We start from the raw sequence: 27726 nt of genomic DNA, 5'->3' as shown, positions 1-27726 counted from the left end.
TCTTAGCCACAACTGACCCATTCCTACTTCGAGGTTTACACCAGCCGTGCGCAATCGTAATGGCCATCAACGTAATCTCCTTAACGTACAGGTCCAGAGGGGTCAGGTCAGACCAGTAATTAATTCCCTTACCCCGGTTAGTGTTGTTCTCATGGCTCCTGTGATGTTCAAACAGGCCAATGGTTGTATTTGATATCATTTTTGGATGGATAAGATTTTTTGGATGTATCTGATGGCTGGGAAGAAGTTTTTCTCGCCAAATAGGTGGGTTGTTGTTTTTGTATTAGAATTTGAATGAAACAAGTGAAATTCAATACTCTTCTGTTTTGCATTTTTAACTAATTCAATTGATTGATTGAAGGAGTCACATGTTCTCTGTAATTCAGGCTGAATATTAGTCTACGAGTAATGCAGGTGTTTTGTACTTTCTGAATTCTTGCAGAAGTTGTGGAATCGAGAAAAAGGTCATAGACGACATCGCAATAATTGAACATAGATAGAGTCAGTAACGTCTAGAGGGGTAATTTTGAATGACCTACTAAGATAGTGTCTGTTTGAATACAGATGTTTCAGTATACCGCATGAACTTTGAATGAGATATTTTGCATTCCCAAAAATCATCAAAGGGGATTTACTAGGATTCAGGTTTAGACAGTGTTGCTGCGAAATCTGAATAAGATTTTTTCATCATTATTGGGCGATATTTCATGATCAATAAGATGATTTACTTCATCGCAGTAGTACAAGTAGTACAAAAACTTTAGAACATTGGAAAAGTCAGATGTGTAGATAATAAAAAGTAGTGGGGCGAGAATTGAACCTTGCGGGGCTCCATGACGTACAATCATATCATCAGGCTGGCTGACTATCCTTCTTCACAACACATTGCTTTCTATTACTTTTAAAGAGGAGATGAGAAAATATTTGTGGAAATATTTGAAAATTCACTGTTTATAATTGTATGGGATATTATAAAAACTAAATACCATTATAAAAGCTGTCTGAACGCCAAATTTGTGTAACCAACAACCCCGTTTCAAATTATACCATTTAAATTCGTCATCAGAAGGATGTCTTCGTATTTAGATACACAGAAATGAAATTCTGGAAGCGTGAAATATTCTTCAAAGTGCGGAATTATTTATTATGAAATTCCCACGTGCGCGAATCTGGTTATTCACGCTTGACGAATGTCTTCACGCCCAAATGTTTCGAATTACAAACGGGAAGTGGTATGCGACAGAAATCGAAATGTTTATAGATTTTGGCATCTGTAAAACATTTCATATTCCATTCGGCTGTCTTGTCGACCTTCGCTTTTTTTCATAACGAATATATGTGAATTTGAATATATTTATACAGACTGTCTCTGGATTATCTTCGGTTTTCATTTTTTCAACGTGTCCAAACCAACGGAGTTAGTTATTCCTCTATCTCTTCCTCTATCACTTTTGTTCCTGATTTTAGTCCAGAAGTCGTGTTTGCTAGTCTTTCTCTTCCTTCGAATATTTATCATCTTCGGATATTCGTAATACGTCTTGCTCGTTTTTATTTTGTGCTATTATTTATCTCCTACCAATATTGTTGTGGTGCCATCTATGGGATTGACAGAGAATCCAACCTTCGAATATCAAAAACAAACGAGGCTCCCTAAGCGGTTAGTTACCAATCCTAGATTAAAATAAAATAAAATAAAATAAAATAAAATAAAATAAAATAAAATAAAATAAAATAAAATAAAATAAAATAAAATAAAATAAAATAAAATTAAATTAAATTAAATTAAATTAAATTAAATTAAATTAAATTAAATTAAATTAAATTAAATTAAATTAAATAAAAATAGTTTAAATAACTAAAAAAGACGCTTTTGAAGAACATCAAACTAAAAAGTTAAAAATATTTTTTTAAATAAGCTTAAAACAATAACGAACGAAAAATACCAGTATAATTGTGAAAAAAGCGACGTGCGCTTGATATATAAAAATATGTCACAAAGCGCCCACGCTTTTTTCACAATAATACTAGTACTTTAAGCTTACTCAAAAAAAATTATTTTCAACTTTTTAGTTCGATGTTCTTGAAAAGCGTGTTTTTTAGTTTATTCAAACTATATTTATTTTTCACTTTTTAGTCCGATTCATTGTGAAAAATACTTTTTTTTAAGTTCTAGTCACTAGTATTATAAATCTTCAACAGACGGCGCACAAAGACGGCGTAAAATTCCTCTCAAACAACATAATAAAGTTTGAGGTCTTAAATTCTATAGTAATAATGAGATGCAGTAAGTCTCCAACAGAGGGCGGTCAGTTGTAAAATGTATTTCGAAGTAAAGAGGAAATTTGCAGTATTCCAAAAAACAATTCAGTCTTGATGTTCTGATTTGAAATTTCATTCAAAATATGAATGGACTAAAAATATTTTTTCAGTGAATAATTTTATTTTTGAAATCAATCTTTTGATTTGATTTGATTTGATTGCAGTAATTGATAGTTACGTACAGCGCCATCTGTTCGCAAATAGATCAAGCAATAATTGATAGTTATGTACATCGTCATCTGCCCGCGAATAGATCAAGAAATATCAATTAGGTTACGAACAGCGCCATCTGCCCGCGAATAGATCAAGCAATAATGCCGACAATTCTGTCAATACAGATCCAGATCTTGAGAGTTACACACAAACATGCATACAAACAATCATACATACATACATACATACATACATACATACAGGTGAAGCTAATATAAAGCATGTAATAAAATAAACTATAATTTCTCAAATTGTAACTGATAAGGATGATGAGGTTTTCACAATCTGACGGCTTCCTGTGAAATAATTCTGGAACCATTTATGAGTGCCATAGTGATACAGATTTTTCAGCAGTATTCCATGATCTGCACAGTCAAAGGCTTTAGCAAAGTCGCAGAACACTGCTGCTGATGACTCCTTTTTATTAATGTTTCCAAAAACATCACATAACAAAGAAAAGATAGCATCATGGGTGTTTTTTTTATTAAAACCGAACTGGTTATTGCCTATGACACTATAAGTATATGTTGTGAAAATTTGTTATTGTCATGAAAAGTGGATCTATGGATCTTCATCAAGTAAATGCCGAATCAATCAGAAAATTCTTATTTTGTACTTCCAAGTATCTTCTACACTTCAGTTTGCCGGACTTCGGCAATCAGAAATTATTTTCGAAAGAATAAAGTTGATTTTATTGATTCATGAAGGTGACGTCTTTTTACATTCATCACATTTTGAAGGAGGGCTAAACTAAAAGTATTCTTACAAACTGACACCCTGTACAGTTCACATTGGAAGCGTATTTCTAAAGGAGTATATTTCAGAATATCCCACTTATTCCACTCCAAAGTACATCATCGTGAACTACCAAATTAAGATCAAAGAAACATATCATAGTCTTCCTTTCCTTTTCCGACATTTTGCCCTCAATTAACCCCGAGTAAGATAACGATAAGGGATTACTCTCCCTAGTCGCTTATCCTTTTTCATTCAGCTATTGCTGAGTCAACTCTGAAACAGAAGCTTGTCAAATACCATAATTACTCTGCCATTTGGAAGCCAACGAAGGCAATTAAATTCGATTGGGATTTTCCTCGATTGTGGTACGAGGATTCCGAAATATCTGGAGGATTGAAAGGAATTGCCAAGGAATTACTCAACTCACTGAATTCAGGTACTAAATAGTATCATGAAAAATGGTTTTTTATTTGTCTCTGAACAAAACAGCAATTTGAAGAGGCTTCTGATGTTAGTTAGAACTCTATTATTGCACAGTTTCACCCACGTAGTATTGAATACTGTTTTTATATAAACAATGTGCAAAACCATCTTGAAAGTTGTTTTATTTTCTAATACACATCAACTCTCATAAAATAAATCTACATTTCTGACCCTAATATTATGATAGTTGATTGTTTCTTGAATGATCATCTTTTAAAGTCAAGAAACTCGATATAGTTGATATAAATTTTCATCGAAAACATTCCTCCAAGTTTACCCACCGATAAATCATTTATGTTTGGAAAATTCAACCCACAACTTCGTATGAGATAAAATCTTTCGTATCAGACGGACAAATATATTTATGGAGTTCCCTTTGATCGCCGATTCGAATTTAGATTTCGTTATTAAAAGTTCACTGGAGAAAGTTATTCCAGATTTATTCGACGATGTGCGTCGTCTGGTGGTGAACATGTGTGTTTATATTTTCTGATGTAAGCATGAAATTAATGATCACAGGGTCATTCTTGAGGATTTTGCTGCGTCAGTGTGACAATGTCGCAATGAAAATAGGCGCATTCATACATCATACTTATAAAGGGTCTTTCAACAGGGGCTCCTGGATTCTGACAAGAGGAAGATCAAATTTCCTCTTGAAGATGGTGTTGGGAAAAAACTCCAGTAACATTCATTACTACACCAAAGGTTGCAAACAATACATCACAAGTTATAGTGGTTCTTGTCAGTCCCCACCACAGACTATAAGCGAGGTTAGGTTCATGAAAGCTCTAACCCGTCATTGATAAAGGCTTAACTTTAAGCAGGCCTGTGTGGATTTGTGTTACGACGCATATACAATTCACGAATTAAGCTAGCTTGCGGTCTAAGCCAGGCTCAATACTATACGGAGAACACCGCCATCAGGTAGATGTTGGGGAGAATTGGACACAGAACTGTTCCTTGGGGGACCCCATATGCAACTCCTATAATCACTATATTGATCGTTTGAACTTGCGCTGGAAATCTTGGAAAACAAACGGCAGACTTTAGGATTATTTTATGATTTGAGCAAAGTCTTTGAGCTTGTTGATCATGACATTCTGTTACACAAATTGAAGTTTAATGGTATACGTGACTCTGGATTGAATTGAATTACCTGACTAATCGTAGTCAGCTAGTCTGTGTGAATGGAATGAATTCTGAAAGAAAATGTATATCAAGAGGGGTACCTCAAGGATCTGTTTTGGGGCCTCTTTAATTTTTTGTTTTCATAAATGATCTTTCGAAATGTTGTTCAAAAGCTTCCATTACTGTTATTTCTGCGGACGATACTAACATCTTGGTATCTGCGGGAACTATATCCGAACTAATTGTCAAAGCTAATGAAGTAACTGATCAAATTTCTGAGTGGTGTTCTATAAATGGCCTGCTGCTAAATTCTGTTAAATATCAAATGCTCAACTTTGTTACTAAAAGTACAACAATTGATAAAAGCTATGGTTGGATTAAATAAAGAAACTTTACATCAAGTTATTTGTACTAAATTCTTAGGTGTTGATATTGATAATAAACTAACCTGGAAGTTCAATGTTGATAGTATCAAACTGAAGCTCAGTAAACATATATATTTACTTGGTCGGTTAAAACAAACAATCTCTTTTGATGTTCTCAAGCTTTTATACCACAGTTCAATTCAGTCAGTAATTTCTAATGGTCTTGAATAGTGGGGCTTATCAGCTAAAGCTGATGAAGTTTTTGTTATCCAGAAAAAGGTAATCAGAATTCTGGCTGGTGTATCTTCAAGTATATCTACTGTATATGTGAAAAACTTCCCTCCAGCAATATTTCTATTAGAAAATGGCCACATATCTCCAATATTGAGTTGGCAGATCCTAACTTTAACTGTCCAGGTCAAATTGATTTCCTTTCAGGCGCAGATATATTTCCAAGAATTTTGTTAGGAAATCATTTGAAGGGTGGAAATGGGGAACCGTACGCTTTGGAAACAGTATTTGGTTATGTTGTAATGGGTCAACTTAACTGTGACGCTTCGCTTTCACTAAATTCATTTTTTTGTAAAATGGATTATACATCTCTAGAAAACAATATTAAAAAATTTTGGGAGCTTGAATCTGTTCCTGATGTAACCTGTTTATCACTAGAAGATAAGATGGCTGAAGATTTATACAGGGTGTTCCTTAAACACATGCTAATATTCAAGGAGGTAATTCTTAGACCCATTTTAACAAAAAAACTTCCTATGGACGTATGTCCTAAACGCCTTAACTTTTGAGATACAGGGTGGCAAAGTTTTCAAAAATAATCAGTTTTTTAATAATAACTGGGATAATTTTGAAGACATCTTTGTCATATTTGGTACATATGTTCCATGCCTCAAGGCGCATTTTCTGATGTACACAAATTTGTATTTTTTCAAACAGTGGCATCCCTACGGGTTTCGCATTGAATATTTTTGGGGAAAAAGTACTACGCCAATGCTTTCTTTTCAAAATAAAATCATTTTTAAAATCCTCATTTATTTTTGAGAAAATTTGATCTCTTGGTATTTCTTTGTCCGACGCATGATTTTCACTCAAAAAAATAAAAATCGACAGAAAGCAAATTAAGAAATTAGATCAATTCTAAAATGAATGAGAATCTGAAAATTGCTTCATAACGCATTACCAATTCCCTTATAATATTTGAAAACATAATCTGCAAAAAAATAAATTTTTCACAAAAACGAGTTTTATTTTATTTTGTGACAGTAAGTCTAAACGAATAGCACACATTTGTTAATTAGTAATAATACCAAAACTGATTATAAAAATTGTTGGAAGTGGCCACCTGCACTTAGTATGCATGCTTCCGCCTTTCTACGCATGGAATTACGCACCCGTTCAAATATTCCCGGCGTATTTCGTATAGTTTCACACGAGACAACTATTCGCTCTCTTAAATCTTCTAAAGTATCAACGGGAGTTTTATACACAAGAGTTTTAAGGTAACCCCATAAAAAAAATCTAAACTGTTGAGATCGGGGGATCTTGCTGGCCATTGCTGAGGTCCTCCGCGACCTATCCAACGATTAGGATAAACTGTATTTAAATGGTTTCGGACAATTACACTGAAATGAGCAGGGGCGCCATCGTGCATGTACCATATTCGATTCCTTAACGCAAGTGGCACATCTTCCAATAGCCCAGGTAAGTCTTCTTCGAGAAAGTGTAAATAAGAACGACCATCAAGGCGTCCTGGTAGAAAAAATGGGCCTATCAGATGATCACCTATAATTCCTGCCCATACATTAACCGAAAATTGGTGTTGGAAATGGGTTTCGGTTATTGCATGGGGATTTTGTTCAGCCCACACATGATTGTTATGGAAATTTTGAATGGCATTCCGAGAAAAATTTGCTTCGTCTGTGAACAAAATTTGTGTCTCAAACTGCGGATTTAGTGCAATACTTTGTAGATACCACTGACTGAAGTTCACACACTGTGGAAAATCTCTGGGGAGTAATGCCTGCACTCTTGAAATATGGTATGGGTATAACAAAAAATCAATCAAAATACGCCAAACAATTTGATGACAAATATCCAGAGTTCTAGCGATCTTCCTCGTACTCGTCTCAGGATGTTCCTCAATTTCTTGCAGCACCGCTTCCTCAATTTCAGGAGTTCTTACTACACGAGGTCTACCTTCCGGAGTCCCTTTCTTGAAACTACCAGTTTCCCCAAGTCGACGATGAATATTTGAAAAGGTTCGGCTATCTGGTAAGACACGATTAGGATATCTTTCCTGATAAATGCGCCTGGCTTCTGTTGCATTACCATCGACAAGGCCATATACGTAATGCATTTACGCCATTTCCGCATTCGTATAATTTACCATATTTACTGATATTCAGAAAAACAGCGGACTACCAAAATAACTTCAATAACACTTCAAAATCATTCAAAACGCGCTGTGACAGTTTTTAACACCAACACCTTACTTTAAACCAACATCAATATTAGCAGCTACTGACGTTTGTACATACAGAGAATTCGTTTTTTATTGCTATGGTGGGTACGCTGTTTTTTCTGCTTTTAATCTTTAAAAGAAATCACATATCGACAAACTCCATATTTCCAAGAGGTGCAGTAAATAAATTCTGCTACACGTCATTTATTACAGGATAACTAAATTTATGTTTTCAAAAATTATTAAGCGGTGCTGCTTTATGACGTAATTTTAATTGAGAACAGTGCATCTGACAACAAACAAATACCTTTTAGATCCTCAATTATTTTGCAACAAATCTGATCTCTTAGTTTGCTTTCAGTCGATGCACGATACCGCATCAGATTTTTAAGGAATTTATCCTTAAGTAAAGCGATTTTTAATTTTTTGAGCGAAAACCATGTGTCGGACAAAGAAAACCCAGCAAATCAAATGTGCTCAAAAATGTATGGAGATTTTAAAAATAATTTTTAATTCAAGATGAAGCAGTGGCGTAGTATTTTTTTCGCCAAAAATATACATTTCAAAACTCGTACGTACGCCACTGGCAGAGAAAATTAAGAAAATTGTACATCAGAAAATGCGCCTTGAGGCATGGAACATATGTACCAAATATGCCAAAGATGTCTACAAAATTATCTCAGTTATTATTAAAAAACTGATTATTTTTGAAAACTTTGCCACCCTGTATCTCAAAAGTTAAGGCGTTTAGGACATACGTCCATAGGACGTTCTTTCCTTAAAATGGGTCTAAGAATTACCTCCTTAAATATTAGCATGTGTTAAAGGAACACCCTGTATAGAATATCAACAACAAGAGATGATTCTGGGCGCTCCATTGTTTCATTACCTTTTCGGGACTCACCCCCTATATTTTCCCGAAGTAGATGTCTTGCAAAAAGGAGTTTTTTAGCCCTTGAAAAACGTTTACAAAAACAACCACATATATATGAAGATTATTGTTCATTTATGCGAGAATACTTGGACCTTAATCACATGGAATTAATTTCGGAAAATAAAGTACCATTGAAAAGTTATTATATACCGCACCATTGCGTAATTAAACCTCAAAGTTCAACAACAAAGTTTTATATTGACTTTTTTTTGTTTGTTTGACCTGTTGAATTAGCCAGTATTTCATGATGATGTTATGTTTTTTTTGTCTAATGTGATTGTTAAGGAAAACTGATTCAATAAATGTTTAATTGATTGATTGATTCATTTTCACTCATTGAGTTCTGGGTGATGAATGTGCATAAAAAAAGTCCTCAAGGAATACTTTTCCATTTTGTCAAAGATCAAAGTTCAGTCATTCATTCCCTGGCGCAAACTATGTTCAAAGTAAATTTCACCATCTCAAGAAACGAGCCTTGAGGCACACCATGCCTCCGGGGGAATCACTCAATGAATAATTTGGGCTGTGCTTGTTTGTAATATACTGAGCGCGATGTGAGTTATAATTGTTTATATTATTGGAAGGAATGTCAATCATCGAATAAGAAAAGTATATACGTAATGCTTCTAAATATACTTTTCTCTTAAGTGGAAAATATAAAGTCTGAAATGATTAATTGGTCATAGTTTACGGAGATGTTCAGGGCGGTCGTTTTTTGATGTTATCAGCAAACTAGACTTTCAATTGAAGCAATTATATTGACGGTTTTGGACGGTCGTTGATGGTACGATGTGCATAGTTGATTTCTCCACGCAACGGGATGACATTCACACCAAATAAACGTAAATAATCTTGACCAAATAAACATATAGATGTTATTTTGAAACGACCGCGACTGCTGTTTAAAAAATGTTTGTACAATGAATTTCGTAATTGATATTGTCACGTCGTGGTCATTGCGGACGCCACTGGCATAGATAATCCATTCAATGACCTTTTTCCTGTATAATTTAGCCACCGTTGTTCTTGGAAATTTTGAATTAGGTTCTACTGACCCTCTACCTCACAAAGTCTGCCATATTGGATTTATTAGCAATAATTGAGAAATCTTATCATAAGAGCACTACGAGGGGTGTTCATAATCTTTGCCCGGCAAATGGGAAATGTATATACCTACTATCAGTGCTTTTATGTTCAAAGCGTCCCTGGTACAGTCATAACCATTTCTGACCTGTGGCTCCTAGTCGCCCAGATAGTTAGTAAACGTGCTATCAAATGTAGTTGAGAAATAAAGGCTTGGCTAGCTGGACTGGCTGAATACTAATTATTTGGCCGTTTCACAATATTTCTTTATCAGTGCCGTGTGTTCGTGGGGTTAAGTGAGGTAGTGAGTGGTTTTGCAAACCGATTTTTGAGAACTTTTTCTAGAGATCAATTACCCTAACACCAAACTGATATTTTTGCACTCGACGCGCGTTTCGCTAACAAGGTTAGCATCTTCAGGAGAAGCGAATTGATACTGAATCGAAAGGCCTAAAGTTTTTGGGTCCGATGTGGACTTTGTTAAATGATGATTATCCTAATTGATTTTTCTGTAATTAACTAGTGGAACCACTACCTGCAAATTAATTTGTCCGCTTTTTAATCTATTGTTGACAAATTAATTTGCAAGTAGTGGTTCCAATAGTTAATTACCGAAAAATCAATTAGGATAATCATCATTTAACAAACAAATTCCACATCGGACCAAAAAACTTTAGGTATATAAACAGCTAACCCTTGTCTTTAGATTCAGTATCAATTTGCTTCTACTGAAGATGCTAACCTTGTTAGCGAAACGCGCGTCGAGTACAAAAATATCAGTTTGGTGCTAGGGTAATTGATCTCTGGAAAAAGTTTTCAACTTTTACACCAAAGGTTCCAATCTCATCGTTTAAACCAATTTTTGTGAAAATCCGAGTGTTTTTGGGTACTTTCATCAATATAGCTTTCTGGAGACCTTTTGAAACAAATGATAACATTACGTGTGAGGAATCTGTGTCAATAGACAGGGATCCAGAATTTGAAAATAAGGACTTACATGTTCAAGTTCAGCGAGTAATTTTAAATATTCATGAATGCTTGAAGAAGGAAAACTGTCACACTTCACAGAATTCTATTGTGAATAGAATATGAGAGTTAACGAAACTATCTTGTTGGACAGTTCTTCGAGTCATAAAAATAGGGGATGTCATTGACCATGCAATGAAACGAAAACAAAGGAATAAAAAATTCGTAAACGTTGATGGTGCTACAAAAGATGTGATTCGGCTAACAATTTATGGTATATACCAAAAAAATAAGCACCAACCTTGGAAATGATTTGGTATAAATTATTCGACTATTCCGCTTACAATTACAAATCTTTAGAAACTCTACGAGGTGTCTTATTGGCTTGTGGTTTCAAATATAAAAAATTGAACAATCGAATGGTCATAATGAAACCGACAGGCATTGTTCAACTCCGACAAGAATATTTGAGGCGAATGAAAAGCTACCGAGAATCCAGCAGACATATAATCTACCTCGACGAAACTTGGTTTGACACACATGATGTTGTCAAATATGGCTGGGTAGACGAAACCAAGTATTGTGCTTTGAACACACCTCCTTCAAGGAGAAAACGTGTTATAATTTTGCATGCCGGGAATGAAAGTGGTTTCGTACCTAACGCTTTGCTTCTGCCGGCCAAAAATATAAAAGATTCGTCTGCTGATTACCACGAAGATATGACTGCGGCTTTATTCGAAACCTGGTTCAGTGAGCAGCTTCTCCCAAATATTCCTCCAAACTCGGTTATTGTTATGGATAACGCTTCGTATCATTCTCGGTTATTGACTAAAATAGCAAACAATAACACAAAAAAAGCAGATATTGTTGATTTCATGCGAAATAATGACATGGAAATACCCTAAAAGATTTCAACGATAAAGGTATTACTGGCGTCCATATAACAACGTAATTTCAAAAAAAAAAAGACTATATTATCGATTCCATGTGTGAAACACGTGGTCATATTCTCTTACGTTTGCCTCCATACTATTGTGTGTTCAATCCAATTGAAATGATTTGGGCCACAATGAAAGAAAGCTTGCGGAAATGTAATCAGTCACCGACTTTGAATGCTGTGGTGTTTGACAATATAAGGCGAGTGGTGAATGAAGTAGGTAATAGTGATGTGTGGAAGAACTGTGTGGCCCACGTTATAAAAGAAGAGAACAAATATGTGCAAAGTTCCATAAATCCGATCGTTATTCAACCCAATGATGATTCCACCTCATCCGAATATAGCGAAGAAGAGTTTTGAGTTTTCTCTAGCAATTTTGTTGGCCTCTATTATTTTGTAAATATATGTTTGACGAGAGTTCGGTGTGATTATTTGTGTCTTCATTGTATTTTATAGTTTTCGACTCGGAAATCAACTACCTTAAATTTCGAAGTTTTTCATACTCAATTTTTCCACCATGGGGAAAAATTCAGTTGAGATAACTTTCTCATGGGGTGATCAATTGCTATGATTTAAGAATAAGTAACTGAAAAACTACCACTGAAAAATAATGTGCCGACGCCTATGTCGAGGCGGGAATTCCTTCTCTGTGCTGTTCCAATTGGTATTGGAAATACTATACAGCCTATTGCAGCCAGTATGGCCCCCGAACAACTTCAGTCAATCAGAGTATTTTTAATTTCAAACGTGGTGAAAAGAACTAACTGTTTTTTGATCTAACACGGGCTTTTGACTGGCCAACTTGTCTAAAAAATCTGTTTAAAATCTGTTTCTTCCGTTAATCAGCTGTCGCCCCCACACGAACGTATGTGTAAACTTGTATGAACTTGTACAAGTGGTATAAAACCATAGGAAGTTTTATTTTTCATTTTACATACATTCAATTTGGTTATGTAACGAATGAAAACTGTCTGAATTTAATTTGAACTGTACATGATAAAATGATTACCAGGGTCTGAAATCTAGAAGAAAACCACTTCAGAGCGATATTAAAATTGCATTAATATTCAGTGTGTCCCTCCCTGTTTTGTTGGGAAGTATTCAAACACCTGTGCATGAAAACAGTAAGGGCGTTAATGGTATCCTTTGGGATGTTTATCCATTCAACTTGCACCGCAAGCGTTAGTTCCTGGAGGGTGATAATTTAATTGAGGAGGATCATTTCTGTTTGATGTTGCTCGTTCAACAAAACCCCAGATGTGCTAAATGTCTGTCGAATTTGCTGGTCACGATAATCTTTAAATATTCTCAATCCCCAGTGCATTTTAAACTCTTCTCGTGTAATGGGGCTCAGCATTGTCATCCATGAAAACTAAATTGGCTCCAGTTTCATCAAGGAGAGGATGAATGATGGGTTTAATAACGTTTAGAACCTATCTATCCCCTGTCATAGTGTCTGGAATGGAAATAAGCTGCGTACGACGACCATGCATTATCCCCGCCAGCAAAACATTACTGCCCTTCTTGGAATCTCAATACGTTGTTCACAATTTCTCTGCTCAGTCCACTGAGAACCTTGTTTTCCATTTTATTCTTCGAAGGCAGTTTTAAAGACAAGCCGTCACAGTTCACCACACAAAATAATTTCTCCACTCACTGTACTAACACTAGATTCACTACTCGAGTTCCTCGATGTTAGTGAGCGCTCGCCCCACTCTGCCGGCTGATCTACTGCGCATCCATTACTCAGATGCACAGCTAGATTTGCTGAACTGTACCAACCGAAGAAATACAAATAAAGAATCGTTATGGCTACTTACCGTCCGACATAGAACTGCAGTGTTATATTTATGGCAGACGCTGAATTTATTTTACGGTATTGTGTAATTTGGCCGTTAAAAATTGCAATAATTAATGAAGTCTTGCACGCAACTTCGCCTTGATACAATCTGCAGCGGAAATAGCGTAGCATACGTGCTGTCATTAATGCAAATTTTGTTCGATCCGGCCTGATAACATGTTTTTTTAGATTTGGCAAAATAAAGAGTGTTTTTATTACTTTTTCAAAACTGTGGCTGATGGAATATCGGAAAGTGTTTACAAATGACAGCATTTTTGAACCCCCTTTTTATTGCTTTCGGTTATGAGATATCACTCCCATTTGGGACATCCTTCACGAATGAATCTTATTTCAAAATATTCCTAATATGTTTACCAATCACACAGGCTTATCCTGCCATCAGTGGTGCCAACAGTACCACACCGTCAGCGGCCATGAAAATCCTTCTAGATCTACCTCCTCTTCACATTTTCTGGAGAGAGAGGCTAGAAGGACCGCATACAGACTTGTGCACATTGCCAATTGCACAAATGATTGAATGTAGAGTGCAACAGACTGTTGGTTGATACTGGAAGTCACAGCATTTTTGAAATAACCTCTGACTTTATGCCTCCAACTGTCAACTAAGAACTGCCTTATGAACCTAACCTAACCAATCACACCTCTATTTTTTGTTGGAGTAGAGAATGTTTGGGGCTTTGCATTTGTGTTCATGTTCTGCAATAATAGTAATTAATGCTAGCCGCGGCTAGCGAAGGCAGTAAATATGTGTCTGTGACGTATGATCGTTTATACAGTGTGTTAAAAAAAATCAAAATAAAATTAAAACAGCTGTAACCCACCACTTTCAACATTTATTCTAAACGTATGTTATAATTTTGATTTTAAACCTTCAAATTGGATTTTCTAATAATACTATTGAAAGTTAGACCGTATTCGCCGAAAGATAATAATATATATATGATATTAAATATGGATAATGATTGTATGTACTGTGTAAGTTAAAGACAGGTCGCTATGAACATTCTCTGATTTTTTTAAGCGAAAATCAATTGGGTATCTTATCTTGAAAATGATTTGTGTGAAGAAGAGATTATTCTATGTTTAGAGCTCCTAACTCAATTTCTGAAATAATTAAGTGAAGAAGAAATGTTATACAAAATGTATGGATCACCACAATAACAAAATATATGATGGAATTGGCCGATACTTGATGAAAATCCATAACTAACGTTGTTTTGGGCTGCAAGTATAGGTATTTTGCGAAAAATATAATTAGACAGCTACTTAGAACGAAAAAATTGCGAATTTTAATATAATTTCAACTCTAACATTAATATTGGATCAAAACACAGAACATACATTCAAAATTATAACATAACTAATTACGAACAGAGCACAAAAAAATAAATCAGAACTGAAACTTGAAAAAAAAAAGATGATTGAATATACTTTTATACTTTGAGTCTCATGAATAATTATCCACAAATACAGAAATGCACACATCAGAGAATTTATGTAAGTATGATAGTAGTTTTACATGAAAATACACTTTATAATTTTGTTTAGATGTTTGATATGTTTCAATAAGGAATTTGTTGCCATTCCCCATACTAATATTAGATTCTAATTTTCAGAATATATGAAAAATAAATCAATACAAGGTATTTCAATTTCTAATTTTGAATAAAATTCCAGATATAGTGGGCTTATTTTCCGTCTTTTTGTTTCAATATGTTGTCAAACATTTGTAACTTACAAAATGAATTTACTGTAGCCAAAGAACTCAAAAATATGAAAAACAAAATAGGTCCAAGTATTGATCTTTGCGGTACCCCACATATTATATTTTTTGAAACTAAAATTGGTATATATTTTATGGAGCTTGTAACATTCTGATTAGCGCTTCAAAGAGGCTTGAATTTAAAATATTTGAATACCTACATCTTTGGTATTGTTAATATGAAATGTAATTTTGTTTTCAGGGATTTCAAATCAATTTATATTATATTAGACAATGGAAGTCTGAGATGATGAAATATGCAATGTAATCTTCAATATAGGTATATGTAGACTATGAAGTCAAAGATTTTAAATTCTTGTTTCTGCAAAGTAGGTCAGTAAAATGATTCTTGAAAATAATTCGATCTTTTTGTTACGTATTTAAAAATCACTTCATTTTGAGATTTTCACTAAACAGTTTTACAAAAACGCAACACATGTTTAGCTATACAATGGCTCCATCAGTGTAAAGACACGCCCGAACACGGAAAACAAATGCATTTTCTAATAATTTTGCAATCCAGTATGGAAATAAATGTTAGATAAACGAATATAATGTAAAAAACGCACTTGTTCATTATTCATGGACTTGTTTTTTTTGTTTAGACGTTCAAAAACGTATTTTGAAGTTTGGCTTTTAGCATGAACGTAGAAAAAGTATATTTATATTGCTTTATAGAAAAGTTTACAAATAATTTTCACCACTCTGTATATTATCAAAAATTATTCAATAAAGCCGTCGACTCACCCGGATTGTTCATCTCGCAGGTGCTGGTATAAAAGTCGACCATGAATTAAAATTGTTGAAGCTGGTCCTTAGAATCGTAAACACGGAACACGTGTGCGTCGCGACGCGGTTAGCAAGACGCTCGATCCGTCACCGACGCTCGCCGGCCATCAACTGGTGGATTCGCAGGACTCGCGGCTGGCGGTAAGAGCGAATCGCGTCTCTTCGCAGGAAGAGAAGATAGAGCTGTATTGGATGTCCTGCTTGAATCACTGTTTGTTAAATTGTTAGCGCAAGTGTAGAATAACTCAATTAGCACTTTGTTGTGAGATTTTCACCGGACAGTTTACAAAACCGTAACACGTGTTTCACTTTAGCAACAGCTAAACAGCGTTTTTTCAGTCTTTTGAAATGCTTAGAGAATAATAAATTATAGAATTTTGAAAATTCACTGAATGACCAAATGGAATAGAACCCTTCACCTCTTCTGAATCTATTTTCTAATGTGTAAACTGGTAATCAGTTAATTACGTGTCTATTCAATGAGTTTGTCAAAATTTTCTTTTAAGATTTTTATATTTTTGATTCATTTTTATATTTCATAATTTTACCAACGAACAGTATATTATTTTATTTTTTTAATTTTTATTTATCGGTCAAGTACACTACAGAATTGTTATAAAATCCCAAATGGTACATCAAGAAAGTTTCAATTGTAGAAACCAGTCAAGCATTAGAGTTCAGTTATGATCCCAACAAGTGAGATCCTTGAGATAAACTAATGTAATTGCCTAAAAATAAATGAACCTATTTATTTTTATTAGTCCAGTACACCACAAACTATTAATAAAATACCAAATGGAACATAAAGAAGAAATAATATTAAAAAGACAAGAATAGGCATAGGCAAGCCAAGGAAGGTCAAATTAAATAAAATACATGTACAAAGACTAGAATAAGTTATGAACATGAAAAAAATAATAAACGACTTTTTAGAAGTTTAATGAACAACCGCTGGATGAAGTCGTATGATTGCCATTTTTTTTTAATTTTGAAAGTAACAAATGAAAAAGATCAAGTTCTGAAAAGTATGTATTGAAATTTTTCTGAAGCCTACAACTAATTGCCATCGAGCCATAGTTAGTCTTGTAGAATCGCAACCCAAATGAAAAAATGTGATTACTTCTTAAGGATCTTGAGTTGAGAGAAACGCAAGGATCATCTAAAATAACTGAACAATTGTAGTGGATTTTTTTTAGGAATAGAACCATTGCAAGTTTACGTCTTTCCTCAAGTGATAATAAATCTAATACAGACAGCCTCATTTGCGAGTTAAATTCAAATTAGGGTAGGCCAAGTTTCCAAATTATATATTTGTTGAAGTATTTTGCACTTTTTCAATTCTCTCTTTATGACAAGCATAAAGAGGACACCAAATAATACTATTATAATGACTTTATAGCATCATATTCTGAATGCTTTATTACAGTTATTATTGACATGATCAATAAAGCTTAAATCTTTATTGAAAGTAATTCCCAAATCGCATAAGCCTTTGGCAGTTTGAAGAGTTACATCATTAATGAAGTAGTTTCCAATGACAGGCTGCCTTATTCTATAAAATCTCAACACATTACATTTCTTCACGTTAACTTTCAAACAATTAGTATCACAGTAGGTACAAAAGCTATCCAGGTCATTCTGAATACGTTCACTGTCATTGGTAGATTGCACTGTTTTGAAAAACTCAAGGTCGTCTGCATACAGAGAGATATCACAGTGTTTAAACACTGATTTAACATCATTAATAAAGAGTAGAAATAATATAGGCCGAATGTGCGACCCTTGCGGAACCCCTGAAGTCACATGAATTGTTTCTGACACACTGTCAGCTATCCTCACATTCTGCAATCTACCGGAAAGTAGGATTCAATAAATTTCAAGTATGTGCCCGTTATTCCAAGATTATAGTTTTAAAATTAATAGTTCATGTGTAGATAACATCAACTTGGAGCCCTTGCTCAAGCTTATTTGTAATGAAGTTTTGGTAGACAGCCAAATTGGTAACAGTAGACCTTCCTTTGTAGAATCCTTGTTGTTAATTATTAAATATTTCATCCGTAATTGAAGATTCAAATACTTTGGGAATATAAGAAATTTTCGAAATACCCCTGTAATTCTGAATATCATTTCTGTTTCCACTTTTGAATACTGGAGAAAAGAAAGATTTTTTTCAAACACCTGGAATAGTTCCTGTATCAAACGATCTTTGAAAAAGTATTTTAAGGGGATGTGATGATCCGTGTAAAGAAGAAAGTAATACAAATCATGAAAATATGAAACAACAAAAATTAATTGGCGCTCCGGGGCGACTTCTAATGCTTCCAGTGGCGCATTTGCTTTTTCAGCTGCCGGAAAACCCGGAAAAACCTGCAGCACCACATCATCTGAAGATCTTGATCTGCCAATGTCCTTTCTTTCATAAAACAAAATGTAGGGTGTCTCCAGAGGTTTCAATAAATTCAAGACAAGAATGCAAAATGTTTTTCTTAGCGCCCTTCCGATTTTAAATATTTCACAAATCTATTGTTAGGTACTTAACACGGAAAACCAATAAGCGTAGCAACATTCGCTTTCAATTCATCGACCTCGATCAGTTGTGAATCCCGTATCGCCCGCTGTCAAATGCGAATGGGATCATTTTCTAAAGAGATTGGAAATTGATTGTATCTCGGCGTGGCACTCATAGCAGTTGTAGTAGTCTGGTTTGTTATTGTTACTTTGACAAATAAACATTTTGTCGAGCAGACTATCGAAAGTTACGCGAAAAGAAGTTAAAATATCCTGCTGCATCACATTCTCAAATGAAATAAAATGTTTGTAAAACTTTCAATTCGTAAGTTCCTAATTTTCAGTTGAAGATCCAAAATCGTATTCATTATGGAAACTTATACATTTACAGAGAAACAAAAGAACGATTAATTCAAACTCAAAGTTGTGTAGAGGAATAGGTTCCAAATAAACCTGACACTACGGAGAGAACGGTCAGTACGGAGTCAACATTTCTTTAATGTTCCATCCACATCAACCGATATAGTAAGAACAAAATCCGATTTTTCATTAGGTTTTGCTGATTTAACATTCACGGAAGTAAATTATAATTCGGATTTGGATAGTGATAGTACTGAAGAACAAGACGATTCTAATAAGATGTCCGTACTAAAACAATGTTGACTACACGAGTTCCTCGATGTTAATGAGCTCTCGCCCCACTACGCCAGCTGATCTACTGCGTATCCAATATTCAGAGGCACAGCTAGATTTGCAAAGCTGTAATTGTTGTATATTTGTTGTAATAATATTGTATTAGTATTTATATTATTAAATTTGAAGTTTTTTCAGTTTCCCAACACATTATAGTGTCTTATATTGGATCCTAGGGACATTGTATCAGCAGTTTTTCTACTGAATAAAGGATTTTATACGTCAAGAGAATTGTCAAATATTGTAGTAGTTTTCTTTTGTTTCGTTACACCAACAAACGAAAAGTGCCGCTACATTTCAAAACAATATATTTCACATTAAAACAAAAAAACGTAAAAGATGTGTATATATTCCATAAAAAAGGTATAACCAAAAAGGAACACATTCAAAGTAAAATATCATAATTTCTAAAATTGTAGAGCATCATATAAATAAAAAGATAAATAAGTCTTTATAAAAACTCCATCTCCCTCTCAATGCCAACGAATTTGAGTTGTTCTGTTGGTCCATACCTGCAAAAAATAAATTATTGAGCCTCATTATTTATAAGTACTTTTTAATATTATCAAGCATGTGCTATCAATCGCACGTCAAAAAGTACGACCTCGTTAGTCTCAACTCGTATAACTTTATGGAGCTGTCGTTCCTTCAAGATCGACAGCTGGTTAACAGAAACGTTCGTGACCAAAAATTGAAACCAGTAGTTCAAATGTATCACTAAAAAATTATAATTTGATAAAAAATAATTGTTTTTTTTATTCTCAATTGAAAGTATTTCATAATATGCTACTGATATGAGAGCGCAACTAGTACAAGACTTGACATGAGAGATCGGTAGTTCAAATGTTTCACATATAAATAGGAATTTGACAAAAAAATAATTCCTTTCAGTAATACAAATCTCTTATGCGAAATAGGAAATTTAACAAAATATAATTGGATACCGTCTCCTGGAAATCTTGATGAGACATCAGTAGTTCAAATGTATCTTCATTAAAATTATTTGTAATATTTCGCACTGGTGCAAAACTTAATATATCACTAGTTCAAATGTGTCACATAAAAATAAGACTTTTCCAGAAAATAACTGACTTTTCAGTTTTTCTTGGAAAATATCTGAATAAAGAAAATCAACTGTTAGGTACTGCTTGATATGAGGGATCAAATGTCTTACACGAAGACTAATTTGATGAAATATAAGTGGAAACCATCTGCTACAAAATTTGACTATAAATCAGTAGTTCAAATGTATCTCCATTAAAAGTTTGAAAAATACGCTGCTGCTACAAAACTTGATATTTCAATAGTTCAAATATCTCACATAGAAATAATAATTTGACAAATTATAATTTTTTACTTTTCAATCGAAAACATTGACTACTTCTTACTACAATGACTACAAAACTTGATGAGAAATCATTAGTAGAAATGTCTCACATATAAAATTGAACTTTGACAAAAAATTATTGATTTTTTTGCTTCTCAATTTGAGGTATTTGAAAAATATGCTATTGCCACAACAAAACAACTGCTACAAAATTTAGTATGTCAGTAGTTCAAATATGTCGCATAAAAATAAGAATTCGCAAAAAAATATTTTTTTTACATGAAAAATATTTGAATGAAAAAACAATTGTTACTTTTTGATGTGAAAAAAAGAAATAAGGGATCAGTAGTTCAAATGTCTCACAAGAAATGAATGATTTGCCAAAAAAATTGATTTTTTTTACTTCTCAATGGAAAATATTTGGAAAAATCATCTGCTACTACTACAACAACTGCTACAAAACTTGATGAAATCAGTAGTTCAAATGTCTCAAATAAAAATATGACAAAAAAAGTATTCCTTACTTCTCGATGGAAAATATTTGACAAAAAAAACAGCTGCAACAAACTTTAACATAGTTTTTAACAAATGGAAAGTTTTCTAACATCTTCAATAGTCAAAGGAAGAAAATTTACCTATAATCGAAAAACAACTCTTCTCCTGGCTGTATAGGCCTCTTGGCGAAAATTCCAATTCTATGATCTCCATTCACCATCATAACCTTGGCGTAGCAGTTCGGATTGATGGAATGATTGGCGAATCTAATTTTGTTTCCCTTCCTAGTGGCATCCACAACAAAATCTGCGAAAGACATTAACCAAATTTCATCTCAGAGCTAAAAAACGAGGTGGAGACATTCAGAAGAACCGAATACAGGTTAAGTTACTCACCGTTATTCAAATTGAAGAGAAAACTGCACATGTACTTATCGTACACCTTTCCTCTTCTATCTGCCTCGTCCTGAGATATAATTTCTCCACAATATTCGGAGATGAATTCGTTCTTCTGGGCGCTGTCTTTCAGGAAGATTCCCCAGCCGGCCACGTCTGAGGGGGCCATCAAAAGATGTTTATCTAGAAAAAAAAACACAATATTACAAATGAAAAATAATGACAAGTAAATCTAAACTTACGTAAACCTCTCTGCACGCTGACGTTTTTGCAGGTAATTTTCGTGTTGTCAAATTGGTCTGCGCCGCAAGTCTGACACAAGTCCGGGTCACATTCTCGCACTGCGAGATAGCAAGGGCACTGTTTGGTGTTGCATTGGGCTTTGCAGCGGCATCCAGGGAATCTATTCTGGCCTGAAAAATGTAATGTATGCTTCAACAAATCTTAAATGACTACTCTGATTCTCTCTACCAATCCCAAACTTCTACATCTTCACTTCACCATTTTTCATTACTCAACCTCTGATTTTTTCTCTTCAGCATTCTTCGTAACTCACTCTCTTCTCTCTAGGAACCTCCAAAAATACAAACTTTCTCTTCCTACCTCCTTTCATTTGTAACTATCTTCACTAATCTATCCTATACCCTTTTATCGTTTCTATTTTTTAATATATCTCTTGTCATACCCATTTTTGTCTCTCTCTAGCCCTCTAGTATCTCTAGCTATTTGCTCTTCAGCTATCTAGTATCTCTAGCTATCTGGTCTCTTTAGCTCTCTAGTTTATGTAGCTCTCTAGCCTCTCTAGCTCTCTCTAGTCTCTCTAGCTATCTAGTCTCTCTAGTTATCTGGTCTCTTGAGCTATCTAGTATCTCTAACTATCTGGTCTCGTTAGCTATCTAGTCTCTCTAGTTCTCTAGTCTCTCTAGCTCTCTAGTTTCTGTAGCTCTCTGGCCTCTCTAAGTATCTAGTATTTTGAGCTCTCTAGTCTCTTCAGCTCTCTAGTTTCTGTAGCTCTCTAGCCTCTCTAGCTCTCTGGTCTTTCCAGTCTCTCTAGCTATCTGGTCTCTTTAGCTCTCTAGTTTTTTGTAGCTCTCTAGCCTCTGTAGCTCTTTAGCCTCTCTAGCTCTCTGGTCTTTCCAGCTCTCCAGTCTCTCTAGCTATTTAGTCTCTCTAGCTATCTGGTCTCTTTAGCTATATAGTATATCTAGCTACCTAGTCTCGTTAGCTATCTAGTCTCTCTAGTTCTCTAGTCTCTCTAGCTCTCTAGTTTCTGTAGCTCTCTGGCCTCTCTAAGTATCTAGTATTTTGAGCTCTCTAGTCTCTTCAGCTCTCTAGTTTATGTAGCTATCTAGCCTCTCTAGCTCTCTGGTCTTTCCAGCTCTCCAGTCTCTCTAGCTCTCTAGTTTCTCTAGTCTCTCTAGCTATCTGTTTTCTTTAGCTATCTCTAGCTATCTAGTCTCTTTAGCTATCTGTTTATAGTTCTCTAGTCTCTCTAGCACTCTAGTATCTTCAGGTCTCTAGTTTCTGTAGCTCTCTAGCTCTCTGGTTTTTTCAGCTCTCCAGTCTCTCTAGCTATCTAGTATCTCTAGCTATCTGGATCTAGTCTCTCTAGTTCTCTAGTCTCTCTAGCTCTCTAGTCTCTTCATCTCTCTAGTTTCTGTAGTTCTCTAGCCTCTCTAGTCTTTCCAGCTCTCTAGTCTCTCTACCTTTCTAGTCTCTCTAAATTTCTAGTTTCTGTAATATATATGTCTTCATCTCATTTTCCTTTTTTCATCGATTAATGTGCAAGTACTTTTCATGAGTATGTTTCAGTCAAATTAATTGTACTTTAATAGTATTCAATTTCAACAAAGTTTGGGTAATCTTCTGATGTCAAAATGGTTGGCGAAATATGTGTCAATCTTCTGATAGATTCATTCTGTGGCAATCAAATGCTACCTGTCATTCAGCAAAGTCTCTAAGAAGCAATTGATTCAATTCTACTGTTGTCAATTTGAAGTGTATCTGTTCAAATACAAATAGTCCTAATAATCATAACAAAAGAAAAACTTGTATTTTGATAGTCTTCAAGTCTGAAAATTATATTTTTCGATACACTGTAGCACAAGTGATTCAAAATAATACTGGCGTGGTTATACTTACAATCTGAGCTGCACTGGCAAAACTTCTCACAGAAATTCTGAGCCCTGATGCAGGGACAATTGTGGTCGCAATTCTGTCCAGGATGGTCACAAGGCGTGAAGTTGTACACGTGATTGCTACTCGATTCTTTCTTAAGCTGAATCTTACGGCAGTGCATCGACCAGAGGCGGTGCTTCTTCTTCTTCTTGCGAGGAGGAGTGTAGTCCCGCATCGCCTCTTCCGGAGGAATATCAGCCGCCTCTTTGCGAGCAAAGTCATAAATCTAAATATTTAAAAGAATACTATTAACATATCTCAAATATTCTGTGTGGTTCATAAACTCTTCAGTTGTTGAAATACCTGATATATTCAAAAATACATTAATAATAAGTACTTTCAAAGTACTTTAATTGTACTTAGTTCCATACTTAATGATACTTATTAAATACAATGAAGTTTACATTAAAAATAAAGTATTTTCACCCTTATGAACTCGAAGTACATTAAAGTACTTTAAAAAGTTCTATCAAGTATTGACAAAGTATTTTCAGTGCAACAATAGATAGGTGCATTTTTCACTGACTGTACTTACTTGTTGGCAGGTTTTGGTTAGCATAATCTGGGCAATGGCACAATAATTATTGAGGAATACTTTGTGAAGGGCCCTGAAAAGGCTTTCATCGGAACCGGTCCATTCTTTATTATCATTAGCTCCCATGAGCCCCAGCAAGGTGAAATATGTAGTTGTGGAAACCGGATCAACACCGTCGCTGTCTGTAAAATAAGCACGGGATCAAAAACAGTTTAAAATTTGATTCAACTTTCTTGAATCAATTTTTTTTCAAGATCTGCACTACCTTTGAATTTGTTACTGTCGTTGCTATCTTCGGAGCTCGCTTCATTCCCCGAGTCTACACTCTGCTGTTTACAGATTTTCCTGGGATTAGTAGGGGTAGCTCCTTTGACTTCGAGAGTCTCATTTTTGACGGCCACCTTTCCTTTGACTTCTTTCTCACACTCTTCTTCCTGTTTAGCTCTGGCAGCTATTTTTTCTTTGACAGCATCCTTCAAAAGAAAATCAATATTGTCGAAGTACATATTCAAACAGTTATACTAAAATCAGTTGTGCAAATACAATATTTTATAGGAAATGTTTATTACATTGGCGGAGTATCTCTTATTGAAATAAGAAATGCCCCAAGGATCCAGTACTGGGCCTCTTCTCTTCACAATGTATACAAGTAAATTGTTAAATTCTTAATACATTGTCGAATTCACCTCTATAAGGATGACAACTCCTATACTCAGTGCTAGATTATTGAGACTGAGTAATGCATTCAATTTGTTTATCCAAACCAGAAATATGGAGATTATAATTGTAAAAAACAACCAGATAGATGGGAAATACACTCAAGCAAACACACAGTTCTTTTTAATGAATCTACAGTAACAGAAGATGTATTTCAGAGAATGTTAAACAGTCTTCTGTGGTTATTTGATATAATAATAATGTATGTTATTTCATTGTTATAAATAGATTGAACCAGAAATAGCTTCCTTTAACAAAGTACTATCAAATCAACTGTGAATTCTAGAAGAAATATTGATACAGGATGGAATAAATATTTATGATTTTCATCACAATCAACTACACAATATTCTGCTATTTACCAAAATAATGATTGACAGACTGTGATTTCACATTCAAATACATTTTCTTTACCCTAAAGAAAAATTTTTCCATGCCAGAACAAAAATATGAATGTTCTCCTGAGGATGCTAACTTGATTAGTGAAACAGGTATCGAGAGACAGTGTTTTTGTTCTGATGTGGTCAAAGTGTTTTCTTTAGATTCATTTCAACTAATCTCTAGACATGGTCTGAATATTTATATCAAATTTGTGTTAATAATAATAATACACTCACCAACAACATGTAACAGTCGGACCCACATGGTTCTGTAAATGGTTTGAGATCAGGACCTCGTCTTTTCTGCAAATTTGGACCAGGATGACAAGCTTGAAGTCCTAATTCAGAAACACAATGATAGAGTCCCAATTATTGGAAAGCAATTCAAATCCCTTTTTTTTATTACCCTATGAGAACACTTTTCAGATGAAAATATGGAATTCCCCAGTGACAATAATTGAACTTGAATTCACAACCAATTTTTTCATTAAATGAAATGATGATGATGATGAAGATGAAGATGAGCTATTCTGTGTGATCTATTAATTGAGGCTTTACCTTGAGGTCCTACAGGGTGCAGCAAAACAAAATACACAACCTGATGTACAGGTGGTACGGTGAAAGTATCTAGCTAAGATAAATCTAATACTCCTTTCATATATAGTCACTAAATAAGTCACGATGCATTCATGAGAAACGATAATCATATTTCAGAAAAAAAAATCATCAGAAGATCTAAATAATTAAGGTTTACTTCAAGAATACATCATGTTGAATAAATGAAAGTAAGTTGCAATCGAACACTTACTATGTAAGAAACAGTCATATTTGAAGCAGCGCCTGCAGAATAGAGTGTGAAAGGAATGCATTGTTTGCTCCCTTGGCACAGACGCAGCCATTGGGCCATCGATATTAGGTGTACACTCCGGTGGAGCATTGGGATCTGTTCGTTCTGTCAATTCCACATACCTGAAAAAACGTTAAAGTCAAACATTGTTAAAGGAGAAGTTTATTGTGGAGACTGTCCACAACTTATGGACACAGGAAAAATATTAAAGACATTTAGATACATTCACATTTGATTAAATTTAGCTTGTGTACAGTATTTACTAAAATTATTGTTTTAGATCCTCAATCATGACATATTGATATTTGATGGCTCATCAAGCATCCCAAGTCAAAACTTGGTGCTCTGGTCTATTTTCCCAAATATGCCAGTCAAAATGGACTATATATATATTATGCCTAATTGATACAGATCAAAAACAACATACTTGTCTCTCAATTCCTCAGGGCCTCCCTTATCAGGAAACTGCAATGAGATTGCCTGAAATATCACAAAAGCAGGAAATTCCAACTCCTCCTTCTTCTCTTTGCTCTCTTCCTCCTGATCTTTCTCCTTCTTCTTATCAGGCTTTTCCTTCTCCTGATAGTGCATCAAAGCGTGCACCAGTTCCACAAACAGTTCATCGTCGATAAAACCAGATTCTCTGTCGCCATGTACCTTTCCATCATAATTTTTTATCAGCTCCTCAATGAAAGTGCCGTCTTGATCCAGTACCTCATCGCCCATATAGGGGATATTATGGAGTACGGTCTCGTCTTCGACCATGAAGTTCTGTTGGATAGGGGCCCAGGTATACATTGTCGGTATGGGAGTAACGGCATTGATTATTTTTATCGGAGCCACTTGGATGTCTCCCTCGTTTCCGATAACTTCTGCCTTCTTCATACAGGCGACGTGTGCTGGCAATTCGGGCGTTTGCACCCAATGAGCTTTAGTTTCGGTCCATCTCTTCTGTTCTTCTATGAGGGTTTCTGTCATTCGATTGCGATTCTGGTTCCAAGCTAGTTTCACGTCATCTGCTCTCTTGTATCTCTTCTGTTGCCGCAATCGCATGTATTCCTGCTTAACACGCTTTTTCCATTCTGCGCTCACTTTTGCCCTGGACATTTTTCCAGTAACTCAGAAATATACCAACTTGGAAAAACACCTGGCCAATCCTACTTCTGGCCAAAAATGGTCGACTTTAATCGTTAGGTTTCATCAAATAATATAAATAAAATTCCTTAAATTAAATAAGGATAATAAAAATATATTTGACATTAATGTATAAAGCCCCCAAAATCCTTAACCCAACCTCCCGAACAGTAAAAAAGAGAAGAATGAGAAGTCAAATGTCAGGACCACAGTGCCAATATTCTGTTTCATGACTGTCAGAATAGTGGGCAGTGTTGCAGCCTCTGAAATTTCAAATTATGGAATTTTAACCTAGACAAATGAAACAGAATTTTTTTATGAATAGCTTCAACCAACAGAAACGCGCTTACCAACAAATTGATCAATCGGATCAGTCAGCGAACTCTTCGTTGCATTTCAAAACTCTCCTAAGTGATAAACCAATGACAACAAAATACACCTAATAAATTATATCTTGCAATGAATG

At 34.8% G+C, this 27726-nt stretch overlaps 2 protein-coding genes across 4 annotated transcripts in view; both read right to left on the bottom strand.

The window, feature by feature from the left end:
• Positions 1-16172, bottom strand: part of Adcy2 (adenylate cyclase type 2 Ac76E) — a 169376-nt gene extending 153204 nt beyond the window's left edge. For both annotated transcript variants that reach the window (XM_074176801.1, XM_074176802.1), the window contains exon 1: positions 16010-16172. In XM_074176801.1, coding sequence (XP_074032902.1) covers positions 16010-16052 — 43 coding nt within the window. In that variant the 5' untranslated portion in view covers positions 16053-16172. The remainder of the gene's footprint in view (positions 1-16009) is intronic.
• Positions 16173-19585: 3413 nt separating this feature from the next.
• E(z) (histone-lysine N-methyltransferase E(z)) lies at positions 19586-27443 on the bottom strand. 2 transcript variants are annotated; one of them, XM_023159373.2, is made up of 10 exons: positions 26554-27443; positions 26088-26248; positions 25517-25617; positions 24448-24655; positions 24183-24364; positions 23612-23873; positions 21712-21882; positions 21470-21652; positions 21215-21380; positions 19586-19764 (listed from the first exon to the last, which is right to left on the bottom strand). In XM_023159373.2, the coding sequence occupies exons 1-10, from the start codon at positions 27231-27233 to the stop codon at positions 19704-19706; spliced, it is 2175 nt and encodes a 724-aa protein (XP_023015141.2). In that variant the 5' UTR covers positions 27234-27443; the 3' UTR covers positions 19586-19703. The 2 variants fall into 2 exon arrangements, with proteins under 2 accessions (XP_023015141.2, XP_023015142.2); XM_023159374.2 differs by lacking the exon at positions 19586-19764 and having other exon boundaries at positions 21276-21414.
• Positions 27444-27726: the final 283 nt, after the last annotated feature.

This window comes from Leptinotarsa decemlineata, unplaced genomic scaffold, assembly GCF_025532065.1.
Source record: "Leptinotarsa decemlineata unplaced genomic scaffold, Ldec_3_MD MMD2_tig00002082_RagTag_RagTag, whole genome shotgun sequence".
Taxonomy (NCBI): Eukaryota; Metazoa; Arthropoda; class Insecta; order Coleoptera; family Chrysomelidae; genus Leptinotarsa; species Leptinotarsa decemlineata.
This window is presented reverse-complemented; position numbering and strand designations above follow the sequence as displayed.